Source organism: Brachyhypopomus gauderio, chromosome 5, assembly GCF_052324685.1.
Source record: "Brachyhypopomus gauderio isolate BG-103 chromosome 5, BGAUD_0.2, whole genome shotgun sequence".
Classification (NCBI taxonomy): domain Eukaryota; kingdom Metazoa; phylum Chordata; class Actinopteri; order Gymnotiformes; family Hypopomidae; genus Brachyhypopomus; species Brachyhypopomus gauderio.
Window position 1 is genome coordinate 5,591,158 of NC_135215.1, and position 17,299 is coordinate 5,608,456.

At 41.1% G+C, this 17,299-nt stretch overlaps 1 protein-coding gene across 3 annotated transcripts; it reads left to right on the top strand.

The window, feature by feature from the left end:
- Nucleotides 1-2,314: 2,314 nt before the first annotated feature.
- LOC143514215 (histidine ammonia-lyase-like) lies at nt 2,315-16,648 on the top strand. Of its 3 annotated transcripts, none has more exons than XR_013130790.1 (21): nt 2,315-2,514; nt 4,285-9,141; nt 9,229-9,280; nt 9,487-9,517; nt 9,661-9,735; nt 11,029-11,101; nt 11,895-11,940; nt 12,080-12,117; nt 12,288-12,413; nt 12,585-12,724; nt 12,865-12,912; nt 12,998-13,145; nt 13,389-13,484; nt 13,638-13,693; nt 13,788-13,868; nt 14,661-14,726; nt 14,985-15,150; nt 15,274-15,408; nt 15,554-15,701; nt 15,977-16,046; nt 16,127-16,178. XR_013130790.1 is itself a non-coding variant. In XM_077005135.1 (21 exons), the coding sequence occupies exons 2-21, from the start codon at nt 8,907-8,909 to the stop codon at nt 16,199-16,201; spliced, it is 1,866 nt and encodes a 621-aa protein (XP_076861250.1). In that variant the 5' UTR covers nt 2,315-2,514; nt 4,285-8,906; the 3' UTR covers nt 16,202-16,648. The 3 variants fall into 3 exon arrangements, 2 of the variants coding, with proteins under 2 accessions (XP_076861250.1, XP_076861251.1); XM_077005135.1 differs by having other exon boundaries at nt 15,554-15,662; nt 16,127-16,648; XM_077005136.1 differs by having other exon boundaries at nt 9,229-9,276; nt 9,483-9,517; nt 15,554-15,662; nt 16,127-16,648.
- The last annotated feature ends 651 nt before the right edge of the window (nt 16,649-17,299 follow it).

Below are 17,299 nucleotides of genomic sequence, written 5' to 3' on the forward strand. Positions count from 1 at the left end.
GTCCGATATCCGTTTATGTACGTTAGGGGTATTCACACGAGCACGGCACTGCCCATGCCTAAAACCTATCACTGGGGCGATGATGATGCGTCCTGTATAGACCCAACAGAGAATGTTTAGTTGTACTATACTGAGTAAAAATAAGACCTCAATAATTTTTATTTGTCATATTATTTATGCAATCTGATTCATGGCCTGTACATAAACCACCACAATGTGTTCTTAATGCTTTTGCGCACGGTCCGATAAGAGATGCTCGTGAAACTTTTGTGTCACACAATTGCTGAGGCTCTAACGTGTCCCGCGTAGTCAGTCCTTTTAAACTGTACGGTACACTGAAGGCCACGGCGGAAAATCGCCATGCAGAGAAGCGATCTGAGAGAAATTAAACTACAAAATCTTCACGCCGCTTGTTGTCATGGCAACCGGTTCACAACCCACAGCACAGCTTCAAAAGCTTTGGATTTTTTTCCAACTCAAACGTTCAAATAACTGTTGCGGTCTTGATACCTGCTTAGAAATTACTTAAACAAACCATGGTGGTTGGTTAAACGTACCACTAAGGTGGCTGATTCTTTTTTTTTATTATTGTTACAGGAGAAAGGGGCCTTTTATTTTCTAATTTAAAAAATTCTATTGTTAGAGGCATGCCGTGTAATGCATGCTGGCCTTGTGCTCGATATTAGGAGTGGAGGGGAAATGTTAGTTTGTAAGGCAGAGTGACGGTAAACACATGGGTGTGGGTCTTTCTTCCTGGCTGCCTAACAGTGGCTTAAAATAGTCACAAATAGGCTGATAGTGTACAGGCTTTAAAGAGATTGAATTAAAATATTTATACTTGCTAGAAGAGCTACCAGAATAAAAGTTAGAATGTGACCTTCATCATTGTCATTTACTAAATGGGATCGTTTTGAAATTTGTTTTGTATGAGATGATATTAGCTGATTTTTTAAATTGACTAACTGTTTAATTGTTTTATTAATATACAAATATGGCTTTCGTGATGTTTCAAATAATTTGCTACAGCAGATTAGCTTGTCCTAATCGAGATGTCAGTTTTTGACAGGGAAAGCAGTGCCCTCACTGAGACTCAAAGTTTGGTTTGGTGTTTGTTAAAATGTGTGTTTGTACGAGCACTTAGCTATCTGTGTCCCTGCAGGCATGAAGACTGATGTGACTCAACTCTGTCACTACAGCTGTGTCATGCATGTGCTTCAGGCACTTTATTAGCCATCTTTTCTTGCTGTGTGTGAGTCTGCTTACTTATGTGAGTGTCAGACATGGGTAGAGATGTTGAGAGCAGACAGTTGAATTTGTGTATCAGATCACCATAATATGTCCCCTGACTCCAGCAGCCTGTTACAAGAACACAGTGTTGACTTATTCCGAGAAGAGTACAAACCCACAAATTGCTCACATATTTTGTCTAACATAACCCTTTAACTGTGAGGTACAGCACTTTGTGTTTGTGTGTCATGGCCTGGCGGTTAGGGAACTGGTCTTGTGACCGGAGGGGCGTGGGTTCGATTCCCAGACCTGAGGCCATGACTGAGGTGCCCCTGAGCAAGGCCTTTAACCCTCAATTGCTCACTTGTATAAAAATGAGATAAAAAATGTAAGTCGCTGTGGATAAAGGTGTCTGCCAAATGCCATAAAATATTAAGTGTGTGTGCCATTACACATGAGGCACTACATGTAGCTTGTAGACTGCTTCACTATTTCTACCCTTCCTGACTGACTTCAGAATAAAGTGTTTTCAGTTTGATTTTTATCTTTACGTGGAGCTGTGTGTGCATGTGTGTGTGTGTGTGTTTATGTGAAAAGAGCTATTGCTGGTTGTACTGAGGTGACTTTATATATACTGTATATATGGACAAATTATGTTTGCCACACTGTAGCACTTCCATGCTCAAGTTCTGGGTGTAGGACTGCTGTTGGATGCACATTTTAAATACTGGATCAATCAGAAAATAAGAATGTCAATGATGATGAGAATAGATGGTGGCTGACCAGTTGTGCATGGTTACACGAGTCAGTTACACTCTGTAATAGTGTGCTTATAAAGTACTTATGACTAATGTTTACCTAACATAGCTGATAGTAAATGCAGGTACAAGGCAGATAGATACTTTCATTGAAGTGGAGTGTATTTGAGTAAAGGCAGCCAGAATTTGTTGGTCAATGCTGGGCACCAGCGGATCAGGGCCGTTCCCTCTCTCCCTCGGCCAAGGCATGACTGAAACGCCTCCAGTTCACTCCCTAAGAAAGTGATGTGTTTACATCTCAAGATGTAGTTTTCATTCCATGACTTCAATGCCATTCTTCATTTGCGCTTGTCAAGGGTGACTTAAATCTCACTCTACCTTTGCTAATTGAAGCTAACAGGGTGTCGCAATCATTTGGAAAAGAGCCTGGTTGTCCTCAGAAGTACTTTAGGTTCTGGGCCATGATTGTAGTGGCGAAGTATAGAGCACCTACAAAGTGAATTCTTGGGCCATAATGTTATGCTTTGCGGTGAGTGTTTTTTTATTTATTTATTTATTTTTTATATAGTTTACAGTATGTCTACTGTATTTCAGTGTGTCTGACTCCAACACAGATTCTTCAAGCGTTGCCCTGTGGTAATTGTTCTCAGTTTAATGGGATAAACAGGATGATGTAGTCCATAAAGACAAGTCTTTGTTGTGTATATAAAGTTCTGCACATTAAAAGTGTGGAAGAGTGATGACATAATGACCCAGAACAATGCACCCATTTATTAGAGAGAAAGATAAAGTAAACTCTGCCCTTACCATGCTGAGACACTATTTTAAAATATGTTCTTAACAAACAACAACTTTTATAGTTACTGCTTCTGTAATTATTAAAGTTTGCATGTATTTGTAGGTATCTTAAAAAGTCTCTTAAAAGGGGTATTGGATGATTAGATTTATGGTATCTCTGTGTGTGTGAGAGAGCTTGTTCAGGAATGGAGTATGGAGAGGGTGAGTTGTAGGAGTTGACAGGACACAGAACACTCCGCACCTGGTTATCAGAAGCCTGGTACCATGCGGAGCCGACCCCTGGGGGAGGAAGCCTCTATGTGTGTTGCATGGGTGTGTGTGTGTGTGTGTGTGTGTGTGTGTGTGTGTGAGTGCATGTTAAGTAAGTCATAGAGATTTAGATAGCAGTGTTCCTTATTCCTCTCTCCTGATGTGTTTCTTCCTTTAACTTCCCATAGCTTTTCAACATGTTACAGACAAGCCCAGAAAATGTGCACGACCCTCCCATTGCATATGTGATGGTATGACTTCATAGAGGATCTGTGCAATGAGTGAAAGCCTGATGTAACACAATGTGGAGATTTTTCAGACTCCCATCTGACCCACACGCTGCTTCAGTAAAACAAGAGGGTTCAACATTATAGTGACTCATGAATTTGACCACGAACATGTATTATCCAAAAATGGACAGACAAACAAACGGAACTGATTTCCTGGTATGGGTAAGGCATGAAGAACACCATATGTGTATTGGGCAAATTTGAACTATGTGAAAGGAAGACTGAAGTGGTGAGGCTTAGCATTGCTTTCCTGGATAGCAGAAGCCGTGGCGTAATCCAGGTTCAAACAAGAGAACCTGATACTATTGTGCAATATTTGAAACAAAATTTTTAAGCAATCTTTATTGTCACTAATCTTTAGTGGCATTGTTGTAAATTTTTCAGAATTGTTCTCAATATCATTGTGCTGTTGTGCACATTTACTGGTCATGATGAAAAACAATTTAGAAACAGTGGAAGATTTACATGGTACCTGCACTGAGTGTGGGGGAGCTTAGCAGTGACATTTGCCTTTCAGACTTGGTCATCTTTGGCTGGCCTGATATATCAGTGCTGTGTGGCTTTATCAGCTACTGTAAATGCTTCCTACTGATACGGTCAGGCCTGGAGATCCACACCAGGCCTCCGCTCACCCCAGGAGCTACGCCCTCCACAGTGGCCAAAAATGAACCTCCATCTTGAGCGGGTGGTTCTTGTCCGGGCTCCTCCCTGGAAGCAAGGGGGAGGGGTCTGGTGAACAATGCACGATGGAGGAAACCATACGTTATGCTTTATTCTTAGCCTTTTCCTGTGAGTGTTGATTTAAAAGAGCAGGAACTTCGAAGGGGAGCATAAGGGCAGAGTACCTGAAGAAAGACCTCGGAGGTAGCAGTCAGTGGGGACAAGAGGAAAAAGGATTTTTTATGTCAAGGAGAAGTGAGGTAGTGGCTACCACAACCCAGATATGCTCTGTTTGTTCACAGAGTGGGAGGGGCACAGGAAGCAGCCAACAGGAGCTTCCCCAGGAACAGGAGCAGGACGATCCCTGCCTTTCTATAGGAGGAAATGGGGCGAGAGGGCGTCGGCCTGCCACAGATCATTTCCAGCCTGGTACTACAGGGTTATGAATACAGAGCCTCAGCTCTGCCCAGAGTTACTAGCAAGTCAGAGGAGTGTCATACGGATGAGTAATGGTCTGTACATCACAAGAGTTTCCTCAGCATGGCCGAGCTTTCCTCGGTTCAATTCAAAGCACTCAAAAGAGTTCGCTATTGTGTGTCACCAAAAAATACAAAGGGAATAGATGGCTGAGGGAAATACCTATTTCTAATAATAACTATTTCAGCTGTAAAGGAGGTTATATGGCCCCTCATACAGTGAAGACCAACTACTTATGTCAAGGATTAGAAAAACGAATCAAATCATAGGTTTTAGAGCCATTCCTTATATCATGGCTGAAATCAGACACACAGCTAACCAATAGGACTTTGGACAGAGAGCCACTGACGTCCTTGGCCTCATACGACCCAAGTAACAGGTGCCATCTGCTTGGACTCCAACACACCTATCATGCTGAACCCCCATCAGCCAAGCTGTTGACCCTGCACATTCCACCAACCTCTCCTGCACCACACGCACAAACCAATAAGAGGATGAAAAGTGCTGTACAAACAAACTTAACTTGCTTATAAAAGTTGCTAAATTAGCAATTTGGATCACTCACAGGGCTTCACTCGTAGGACTAAGGTTCTGCAATGTAGTGTCACTGCTCCAGCAGTAGTAGTTAGGGTTGTGGTCGTTGCTTGTAGCAGGGAAGGATGTACCTCCTGTAAGTTAAGTGGCATGGTTGGAATGTTCCACAGGGTTTCCAGAGAATTTTTGACAAGCTTTGTGTCAAACGAACTGGGGTGTGGTGGTTTTATTCCATTTTGACATCAGCGAGATCATTTCCTTAGTTTTTACTTTTTTTGTTTTAGTTGTTGGAAAGGAAAGGAAGACTTGTTATTGTTGAAAATATATTCAAATAGAAACAAAGTGTTTTTTGCTTGTTTGTTTTTTGCATTTAGCAGAATCTTTTATCCAGAGGAACATGCAACGGTGCTTTAGCTGTGTGCTCAGAAACGTATCTTTAACTAGCACTAATATAGATGTTGGGAAGCAGGACCCTGAACATTCAGGGACGTTTGGCCTGGCTTAACCTCCAGTCCTTCAAGATTCATGGAAAACAGACACCAAGACTCTTCTCTGGCCTGCACCCAGATGGTGGAATGAACTTCCACCGGCTGTTTGGACAGCAGAGAACCTCACTGTCTTCACACGCTGGCTGAGAAAAGCACCTAATCATAGACCTATAAGAATCATTTACATTTGCACTTGTCTTTTTTCAGTATTGTCTTTTTTCAGTGTTGTCTTTTTTTCACTCTATTGTCTAGTGTTCTGTAGCACAGTGTTACATTGTATTGTACTGTATCTCTCCATCTAGGTCTCAGCAATAACACTTGTTCCTGGCAGTCTCAAATTTGACTCTAAATCATTATAGTGTTAAGCGTAGCTTAAATTAATGAGAATGTTTTGCGTAATTAAGTTTGTTAGGATGATTTTGGGAAATCCTGCTCTGATGTCACTGGTGTTCAGGGTCTACCAATTGCTTGTATTAGATTTTTTTTTTTCTTTAACAAAATATTTACTATTACAATACTTAATTGAATTTTTCTTCATCAGTAAACTGTATGAAGTAGCCCCTGACCCCTCCCTTTGGGTGTGTGTAGGTGTAGTCTGCGTCTGGTTATGTCCGTATATGTATTTTCATTGGGTGTGGTTCAATGTGCGTGCATTCATCTGTCTCACCTTTGTCTTTGCCATGTTGTACATTTATATATACTTATTTGTCTGTTGATGTCAACGTTGCTCATCTTTGTTGAGTCCAGCTCCATGTGTGAGAAGTTTTTCATGTTCTAAAACACAAATTGCGCAGCCTTGCTAGCTAGTAAAAGCTATTGTAAATGTATGCTCGTTTCGGTGTCCTGCCTCCCTCGCAAGCGTGACATACATTTAATTGTTGTTCAAAATGAATTTAATTGAGCCTCATGTTGAGCAGTAGGCATGAAACGCATCATTTTCTAACCCTGGCAAATTTTCTTAATTATTTTAAGTTCTGTTTAACTGCCACTTTTAATAGGGTGATCCAACAAAAAGATGTGGCATTTTTCAGTGTTGCTATCAATTGTATTGGATGAGTGGAGTGTGCCGTACAAACTTAACCTTTGCGTAACTTGTGAGTTACTGATTCTGTATCTAGCATCTCATGTGACATTAACTGAGGACTCCATGTGTGTACGCTGCACACTCCTCCCAGCTCACTCCTCTCCTCAATCTCCCACTCCTCCCATCTCACTCCTCTCCTCAATCTCCCACTCCTCCCTGCTCACTCCTCTCCTCAATCTCCCACTCCTCCCTGCTCCATGGAATCCATCAGCAGAATTCCCTTCTTCTTTATCTGCCTCCAGCTTTTCACCTCTCCATACTTGCACTAGACCTTTAACCTCCAGCATTCCTGACTACAGTGCTCAGAAATCTATACACACACACACACACACACACACACACACACACACACACATACATGTGCACACACACACACACACACACACACACACACACACACACACACACACACACACTTCCTACACATCTGCACTCTAGTTAAGGTGCTCCACAGCTTATGAGGAAAACGGGGAACTGGAGAGTTCCGTATGCCTAGTGCTGTGTTGTATATACATGTGCTCACATGTAGTCCCATGACCTTGGTGTGACTAGGACCATGCACACTCTCCTCTTCTACCTGAGCTACAGGATCTGTGTGTGTATTTCTTCTGTTGCTGTCTATACCAATTTTTAAAAACCTGTGATGTATCACATATTAAATGATTCATGCATGCATTTATAGACACAAAACTGTATGAATCAGGACCCTTGTGGGCAAACTAGCTAAGGATGCTTTCTCCTTGATCTCATGTTTTTATGCTTTTATGCTTATGCTCATTCTTGTAAAACAGCTCATGCTTGTACACAAAATCTCCAAAACGTCTACAAGATAAATCATACACTTCTTGCAGAACATACACTTTATTCAAAACTACATCAAATCCTGTAAAAATTGCATTTTTACATCACATTTCTATGCACAAACTTAAAGGATCAGCTCACCCTGAGTATCAACTAAACTGATGGGATGAAAAAAAGTATATGTTTATAAGCAAAAGAGTTACAAAAGACATTGTCTATAGTAAATAAAGAAAAGGAAATGAACTAGTAAAAGGTGATCCCGGTTGGATCTGACCATAGTACCTCATCTACACCACAGGTGAAGTTTTCTCTGCCATAGCAGCAGGTGAGGTATCGTCTGGCTGAACTCTTTATGCCCTATAGTCAAACTGGGCTTGACCACATGATCAACAAGGATGGCCCAGATTTGCTTGTTGACTTCTTCAATGTCCTTGTCCTCTACTTCTGTGTCCTTGTCCTCATACTCCTTTATGCTCACTCCATTTCCTCTACATCACTCAGAAATATTTGTCTCCTTTATTGTCCAAAAGGTTCTCGTGCTTTCCTGTCTCTAGTGCACATGCTCTGCTATCTCAGTGAAGAAATAAGATGTGTTGTCACACTTGCAGGCCATTGACCAATATGTGTGTGCAGTTGTGCATGGCAGGGTTTTTCAAACAACAACAAAGCAGACTTCAGATTGGTATCTTTGTGTGATGTATAGAACTCTTTACAGTGTTTTGCAAACTGTGTTTTGAAATTGTAAACCGAACGCAAGCTAAAAATGTCTTTGCAGTTCTGCAGTTGTAAGATTTCTCTGACACTGCAAGATGCTCATTTAGTCATTTTCCACAATGTGTGCATAGAGAGCGAAGATTAGTTAGCTGTCCATATACATTTATAATCAAAATGTCACTATTAGACATAAACACATTCATACTACACAACCATATTGGACATCTCTATGAATTGAATCTGAGTGCTATATTGTACATGTGGAATGAATATGTTCTCATCAGGGTTGGAGTCAAATATACCTTTGCTTTGACTTTACTATTTACTAATGAAAGTATGTCTAAAAACAAAAAGCAATCTATAAGGCAAACAACCAATCAAGCCTTACCAGGTAGAAATACTCTGTGCTTTGAAATATTGAAGACAATGCCTGACAGAAAAGACACACAAACAGTGAAATTCAGACATGGTTATATTTTTTCAAAGTTAAACTCAAAATACTGAAAATGTGCCATTCTAATTATTATAATTTTAGTTTTACAAATTTCTTTTTATCTGTGTACTCATGTGGCTGTGAGTGTAGTGTTATTGCTAAATTGGTTACCAAGTAAGCATGTTCATAATCTGAGAGGATGCCAAAAAAGCCTCCATTGACCCGAGTTAAAGAGACGTGTCTCCAAAGTTCACCAGGACACCCTTAGACCTTTGGACCCAATCTTTTTTTTTCCACCAGATACTAGACTGATTTCCAGTTGGGCTGCCATCAAGTTGTCTGTAGTTTGAGTTCTTGCTGTTTATCTACATATTTCCTCTCTCTCTGCGAGAAATGCGTGTGTCCGTCCGTGTGCGTGGTGACTGGCTGGTGGTCCCGTGCGACGACCCGTCCACGAGCGTACGGTGGCTGGGCACGGAGGCCCTGCGGCGCTACACCAGGGCTCACCCAGGCGAGGGGATCAGTGGCCAGCCGAGCTTCACACTCAGGAGGTGCGCAGACAGAGGTCTGCTGGATGTGGAGGACTCCATCAGCGCAGTGCTGGACGACAACGATTTCCTGGAGCTTCGTAAGTCACAGGAGGCTGGAGACGTGCTACGTTCAGTTCCTGCTTGAATGGCTGTGCAGAGCTGTGAGTTTGTCTCATCCTTTTCAGGGATTCATGGAGATGCTTGGGATGGATCTCACGAGCTGCTGCCTGGCAGTGTGTATCCTCTGTTTTCTCTTGACGGGGTCCTGATGGGCTGTGCCAACTTATGTCCTTATGTCCTTTTGTCCTTTCTGGTTTGCTGTGCTGCACTGGGAGACACAATGAATTTTCTTCCATACTATTAAAGTGAATCAAATTAGTATTTGTGGCACTCAACATTTCACTGTAGTTCACAGCATGTTTTTATTCTTAACCAATAGTTAGCAAAAGACTTTGGTCAAAGGAAGAAGATAAGGTAGGAATTACCTGTGGATCTGAATAGTAACTATGGGTGTCAGGTTTAGTTTTGAATCATTTAAGGAATTCCATTCTATTCACTTTTGTGTATGTGTGCATCATGTTCATATTCACTTTAACCTTTTAATACTATGTTAATAGTATATCTCACTGGATGGGAACAGCCTCACAACTGCTGATCTGGTCAATCTGGGAAAAGGCCTTTATAAGATCAAGGTACACAAGATACCACAGGACGACCTTTCATTGAGAATGTCAATGACAATGTCGTTTCTGAAGACATTATTCATCAAAGCAGATCATTCCAAAAACTGCATGATTGTGGTCGGCACTTATTATTGTTTTATTGAACAACTGCTCATCCTGATTTACGTCTTCTGGTTTTTTAATGAGTTTTTATAGTAATAATAATAATACATTTTATTTAATGGTGCCTTTCTTGGCACTCAAGGTCACCTTACATAATTTAATTTAACAAACAAATTAAAAATACACAATAAAAATAAATACAAAAAAGAAACAGTGCAAGTAAAATTTACAGGTCATATGCAACTTTAAATAAGTGAGTTTTAAGTTTGATTTTAAAATGTGGTAATGAATCTGTGTTGCGAAGATCAGCTGGGAGTGAGTTCCAAAGGCGTGGAGCAGCACAACTAAATGCTCTGTTCCCCATAGTAGCAAGACGGACAGGTGGAATAGTGAGATAGATAGAAGAACAAGATCTAAGGGTACGAACTGGTGTAGCAATATGAAGGAGGTCTAAAAGATATAAAGGGGCAAGATTATGGAGAGCTTTGAAAGTTAAAAGGAGTATTTTATAATTAATGCGATGAGAAATGGGAAGCCAATGAAGCTGCTGTAAAACAGGAGTGATATGATGCATTGTAGGAGTCCGTGAAATGATACGAGCAGCTGAATTTTGTACTAATTGTAATTTATGAAGGGTTTTCTGAGGTAGACCAAACAAAAGAGAATTACAATAATCTTAACGAGAAGTAACCAGACTATGAACCAAGATAGCAGTAGAGATGATTAAAAGAAGGACGAAGACGATTTATATTTCAAAGATGGAAATAAGCTGACCGAGTGATATTATTAACATGATAAACAAAATAAAGAGTGCTATCAAGGATGACACTCAGACTCTTAACCTGAGGAGAGGGAGATATGGAACAGTTATCAACCGAAATGCAGAGATTATGACATTTACTTGATGTTGATTTAGTGCCCATCAGTAGAAGTTTTGTTTTATTGCAATTCAATTTAAGAAAGTTTAGGGTAAACCAATGTTTTATTTCAAGGAGACAATCAGTAAGAGATGAAGGTGGGAGTGTAGCATTAGGTTTGGTTGAAAAGTACAGCTGGGTGTCATCTGCGTAGCAGTGAAACTGAATATCTTGCTTACGAAAAATATATCCAAGGGGGTATATTTACACTTTTTTGGACATACGTACTTTATAACATGTCCTTCTTTGAGCCTGTAGCATTTGATTGATGTCTGCTCCATAGCTGAGCTCTGAGGCAGAGGAACGTGTGATCAAAGCCAGGGAAGCCATTGAGAAGATCATGTCAGAAAATGCAGGTACAGTCTTTTGAAATAAAAGAACATCATGAATGAAGTTTAAATAAAGCTGAAATAAAACAATATTTATAAAAAGTCTTGACTTTCAAGTTCACTCTTGCAAAAAAGGATGAACTAAGTGAAAATTTTGAAAGACAACGTCTAACACTGGTCATTGTAAAATCAGACAACATTATTGAAGAATGTCTGATTAGATTGTTGATAGATACATCATTATTTTGCTTAACACAGAACAACTGTGTGCATGCATGTGTGTGTGAGAGTGTGTGTGTGTGTGTGTATGTGTGTGTTTGTGTGTGTTGAGACATGCATAACTGATACACCACTACTGCCCAAGGAACCTTAATCTGTATTTTCTTTCTAATTAATTATCAGTTAACCTTAGATCAGTCTATTTAGTTAAGAATATTGTTCCAAAGTTCAGTGAATGACTTTACTGAACTTTACTTTGCCTTACTTTGAATTTCTCGCTGTCCAATGTGCAATGTCAGGTCCTAATGTGGGCTACAGCGCAACATAAGCTACACTGATATTAACATCTAGGCAACTCAGAAGTAGTCAGTGCTGGACTGTTGTTTTGCACTTTAGTCTATGCAGTTTTTCATCATCCATAGTCTACAATTTCATATTCATGAATTCATATTCATCCTGATACCAAACATTAAAACCATTCCATCAGGACCAGTGAACTCTGCTTTGCACACTTTGACTGATCACTTACATCATGTAGCATTTGATTTTTTAATTGATGTTTTTTGTGGGTGTTTTGTGGTTGTTTATGGTGTGAACACAGGCTTTGAGAAATGTGCACAGACTGTTGTGGCAAAAGATCAACTAATGTAAGTTGGATTTGAACTCTGCATGATGTACGTGATCGGTGTCTGAATGTCTAAGTGTTTTAAAAGTCTGGCTACTGTGTGTGCATGTATATATGTGTGTGTGCATGTGTGTCCGTGTGCATGCATGTGTGGTTTTCAGGGAGCTGCAAGAAAATCTGGTTCGCTCTACCAGTGCAGGCAAGGATTCTTTCTTAGTTTCCTTTTGGATTTCAAATAGTAGTTTATATGTTCACAGTACAGCCACAAAATATTTAACCATGGTATTCATTCCTGCCTATAAGTAAAGCTTATGTGTGTATTTTTGCATGTACCTGTATGTGTGTGTGTGTGTGTGTGTGTGTGGCCAGGGGTTGGAGCTCCTCTAAGTCCAGAGAGGACCCGCATGCTGCTTGCGCTCAGGATTAACACCTTGGCCAAAGGTTATAGTGGAGTTTCCATGGAGACTCTTCAGAAAATGCTCTTGGCATTTAATGGTATCATAACCCAGACGCCCTCATTTAAGCGTATTGTTTACTGAGGAGGTTGACTCATTAAAAGTTTCACTAATTGATATTCTCTTGAAAGTTTGCTCTATTGACAGTAACCTGAATGGCTACATTTGTTTGTACGTACGTCTGTGCTTGTTAATGGGTGCGTTCCTGAAGCGTCTTGTCTGTCCTGGGTCCCTGAGAAGGGGCTGGTGGGGGCCAGTGGCGATCAAGCCCCCCTTGCTCACCTTATCCTGGGGCTGATGGGAGAGGGCTGCATGTGGTCCCCACACACCGGCTGGACTGATGCCAGAACTGTGAGGCTCAGTGTACCACAGTGATACAAGTCCAGAGCACCAATCCATACTGGACTAGTATGTTCTAGCCAAGCAGGAATTTCTTTGAGCTACATTGGAATTCAAAGTTGCTTTTTTCCCCCCATACTTCCCCTCTGTAGGTATTAGAGTGCCATGGTTTGACCCCCATATCACTGAAAGCTAAAGAGGTATTCATGCCTAGTACTGCTGGGAAATTTAGTTCTCGTTATTGTCATTTGATCAACTGTTGTTGAGCAGTGATGTACATTTTAGGGTCTTGCTTTGATCAACGGGACTCAGATGATGTCATCACTGGGCGCCGAGGCTGTAGAGAGGGCCGAGGCCATTGCTCGCCAGGCTGATGTTATTGGTGCCCTCACTCTGGAGGTTCTGAGAGGAACAAACAAGGCCTATGACCGCGGTAAGCCTGAGACACTGGGCCAACTGAAAGTGACATCTCTGAACCTGGGCGTCACACAGTTTCCCTTGTGGATGTAGTCATAGAAAATGATTGATTTTCCAGAAAGGAAAGGGTCCCTTTTGTCTCTTTGTGTGAATGTTGAGTGTGTGTGTGAAAGAACGCTTTGGGTTTGTTCAAGTCTGTATTGTTTAGAACTGTGTTATTTTAGGTATGCCATTTCTCCTGTGTTGTGTTCTCAATCAGATATCCATGCACTGAAGCCACACCCAGGTCAGATTGTGGTGGCCCAGCGCTTTCGCGCCCTGCTCCACTCCGACGTCTTCCCCTCCGCTATCGCAGGTAGAACCACAGAAATGCATTGTGGGACAGAATTCACATTCTGTAGCCCTGCGTCTCCCTGCATGTATCCTGGATAACTGCAGGACTGTAGAGATTTGGCCTTTCCTTTGTGATGTTTACTGTGATTAACATTTTGCTGTTATGCTCCTTTAGAAGATAAGCCCTATGATCGTGTTCAGGATGCCTACACCTTGCGATGCTGCCCACAGGTGATCAATAAAATACTGGAAGCAGGATGACAGGGATTCTGGCTTAAGATGTACCTGGATTAGAACAGCGAATCTGCTGTGTTTCCTTTCACAGGTGCACGGGGTGGCCAATGACACCATAGCTTTTGTGAAAAAAATTCTCAACACTGAACTCAACAGCAGCACAGATAACCCAGTATCCTCTTTCTGTCTACATCTTCATATACCATGGGTGTCTAAGCTTAAGAAGGTTGGACACTGTATGCATTAAAGCAGTTTACATTTAGCAGCTTTTGTGTTTGCCCACGGAGCTGATAAAAATAACTCAATGTCATAATTCATCAAAAAAATGTACATAATTTTACACTCAAATGCAACCCAAATGCAATGTTTATACCAGAACTCTGAGGCTAATTTAGTTTGCAAGTGCTGGAATTCTGTACAATTAAATATCTTAGGCCAACATCTTCACACACTTGCTTCAAGCTACAGCTGATTGTTAAGAAATGTCAGACTTGCTGATGTGGTTCTAGGCTGGCTGACTTAACACAGATACGCAGCAACTGATAAGAAGCTAAGCCGGTGTAACAGTTAGAAAACCATCAGGATGTCTCATCTTGAATTTTAACGTTTGCTGTTTTTGCTGACTGTTACACTCAGCACTTCTTTCCATTTTGTCCACAGATGTCATAGTACATCCTACATAGTATATCTTACAGTTATACTAAGTCTACAAGATTTAGGTGTGAATGGAAAGATTGGAAAAAAAACTACCTTTTTGTCAAACTATCAGTTTTTAAAGCCTTGATTAGTGTTTTCTTTAGTGGGGTGTGTGTGGGGTTGTCCTATTCAGTAAGTGAAATGTATGCTTGATTAAATTCATATCAAAAGATTGAGCTGGGCAGTTGGCCAGTGAGTCAGAGACTGACAGTACATTTTATATGTAATAACTCCAACAATGCAGTTATCTTAACCTCTGTCCTACCAGCTGGTATTTGCTGAACAAGGGATCACTTTTTCAGGAGGAAACTTCCACGGAGAATATCCTGCTAAGGTAAGAGTTCAGGGCAGCTGAACATTGGGCTGGTTTTCTGTTTTAGTGATCTCCACAAGGTTCAGGAGATTGTCTTCCAAAGGGAGAAAGGCAAATCCAAAGAGGACACCTTTGAAGAAGAAAGATCAGGCTGGAGTTACCATTCATTCCTCCATGTGGTCGTACATGTTCTACCATGTGGTGTTATAACGGACAAACTGCTTCAGACTGTTTCTGATAGTAAAATAAACATAAGGCCCAACTCCACTTCCTGTCCAGGCTCTGGACTTCCTGTCCATAGGCGTGCACGAGCTGGCGAGTATGAGTGAACGGCGCATGGAGAGGATGTGTAACCCTTCGCTCAGCGAGCTCCCTGCCTTCCTGGTGAAAGAGGGCGGCTTCCACTCAGGCTTCATGATGGCGCACTGCACGGCGGCTGCTCTGGGTGACACCTGAGTCCCTCTCTCTTAATCCACCGCACACATTCAGCTGATGAACCCGGAACTGAAACACTCCGGTCCAGTTGTGGTAAAATGAAAAACGCAGTGATGTCTGTCGTCTGCCGTAGTGTCGGAGAACAAGGGGCTGTGCCACCCGGCCTCTGTGGACTCCCTGTCCACCAGCGTGGTCACCGAGGACCGCGTGTCCATGGGGGGCTGGGCGGCCAGGAAAGCGCTGAGGGTGGTGGAGCACGTGGAGCAGGGTAGGAGACGCATCTCACGCAGGGAGGCCATAAGAGGGCGTCTCACGGCCGGGCACTAGAACACGCCTCTTCTTCTTCATACAGCGTCTGGTACTGAACGTCTCTCTCTGCCTCCCTCTCCATCTCTGCCTCCACCCACACACAGTTCTTGCCATCGAGCTGCTGGCCGCCTGCCAGGTTCTGGAGCTCCTGCGACCCTTGAGGACCACGGCGCCGCTGGAGAGAGTCTACGAGCTGCTGCGCACCGTGGTCAGGTGACCACAAGCTCCTCCACTTCTGTATACCTGTTTCCGGTATACCATGATGTCTTCAGATGCTTTTCACTTATCAGCGTTACCACCTGAGCATAGCATAGGATTTTCAATAAGTCTGAAAATGAATATTGGTTTGAATCTTTGTATATACAAGCGTTCATAAGCCAGTTGTCTTAGTAGAATGACCGTTATTCAAGATAAGCAACTAAAGTGTCCATACTATATGCAATTTTCTAATTCTTCACACGCAGTTTTTGTTATGTTAGTGTTCGTTTATGTACGTGATGTTGCTTAAAGTCTGCGTTTCCGATTAGACCATGGGACAAAGACCGCATCATCAGCTCAGATATTGAAGCAGCTCACAAGCTCCTCCTAGAGTCAAAGGTGGGTATCACAACCTCTATACCCACTGTTTTGCTCCACCTGCCGGTGTGTTTTCTGACAGTGATGGTGTCTGTGTGCAGGTATGGGAGGTGGTGCTGCCATACATGGAGCAATATAAGGACAGTCACCATGACCACGCCTCTTCTGTTGACTGAAATGGCCCCATATCACTCTTTCTTCTTCCCACATTCTCGCTCTCTCTTTCTCTCTCTCTCTCTAAATAATTAAATAGGAAAAACATTTTAAGATAAATAAATACAATTCTAAAAAATAGGGAAAAGGTTTATGAGCCCACCCCTCAGGAGAGGATAAAGAATAATTGAATAAAATAATTTTAAAAAATGGGAAAAAAGGTTTCCACTTAAAAGTTGAAGTACAAAAAGTCAAAGGAAAAAAATAAAATGAAAAAATATTTTTCTAAATATTGCTGAAGATTCTCTGCAATTCCATACTCACCGGAGAATATGTAGGTTGTAGAAACATGTAGGTTATGTTTCTGTTTTACGTTTGTTGATCTTACCAGAAATTTGAATTTGAAGATCTCATGAAGATGTATTCATGTTATGTGTGATGTTATAAATGTGTTTCATACACACGCGTCAGTAATTTTTATTCTTTGACTCCCACAATAACACATGCACAGAAAATATTATCAAATATATTTTTACTTGGTGAAAAATGAAGTTATTAGTACAGCACTGTCTTGTTTTCATTCATGATCTCTTAATTTGTATAATTGGTATTTGTATTATTTTTTAATAATCCAAAGGATTAAACAATGTTTACAAATTACAAATATTATATTACCAATTTTCTTTTAAGATATATAATTTTCATCCATCACATTATTCCTTTTTTATCTGGTTTTCAAAAATGCCTATCTTTCATTCGTGTGGAGTCGCGTTGTCACACATGCGCCGCAAACAAATCTATTGCTTTTATCTTAAACTCACTTAAACTTTCCAGTAATGTTTATTTCTTGTGCATGGAATATTTTAAATGTTCACATAGACTTGGCTATGCTGTACGTAGCTAGAGCAAGATTTTTGATTATTACTCATTTCTAGACTTTAAATGTTTCATTACTTAATCAAGGAGAAGGAATTTAACGGCTGTGTGATAACAAAACACAACTAAAGCTAAAATAAACAATGTGGTAAATATACACAATGATACACAGTGATAAAATGTTAGGAATCATTTTTTGAGTTTGAAGAAGTTCAAATGTAATTTCCTGAAGAAAGGCATAGTGT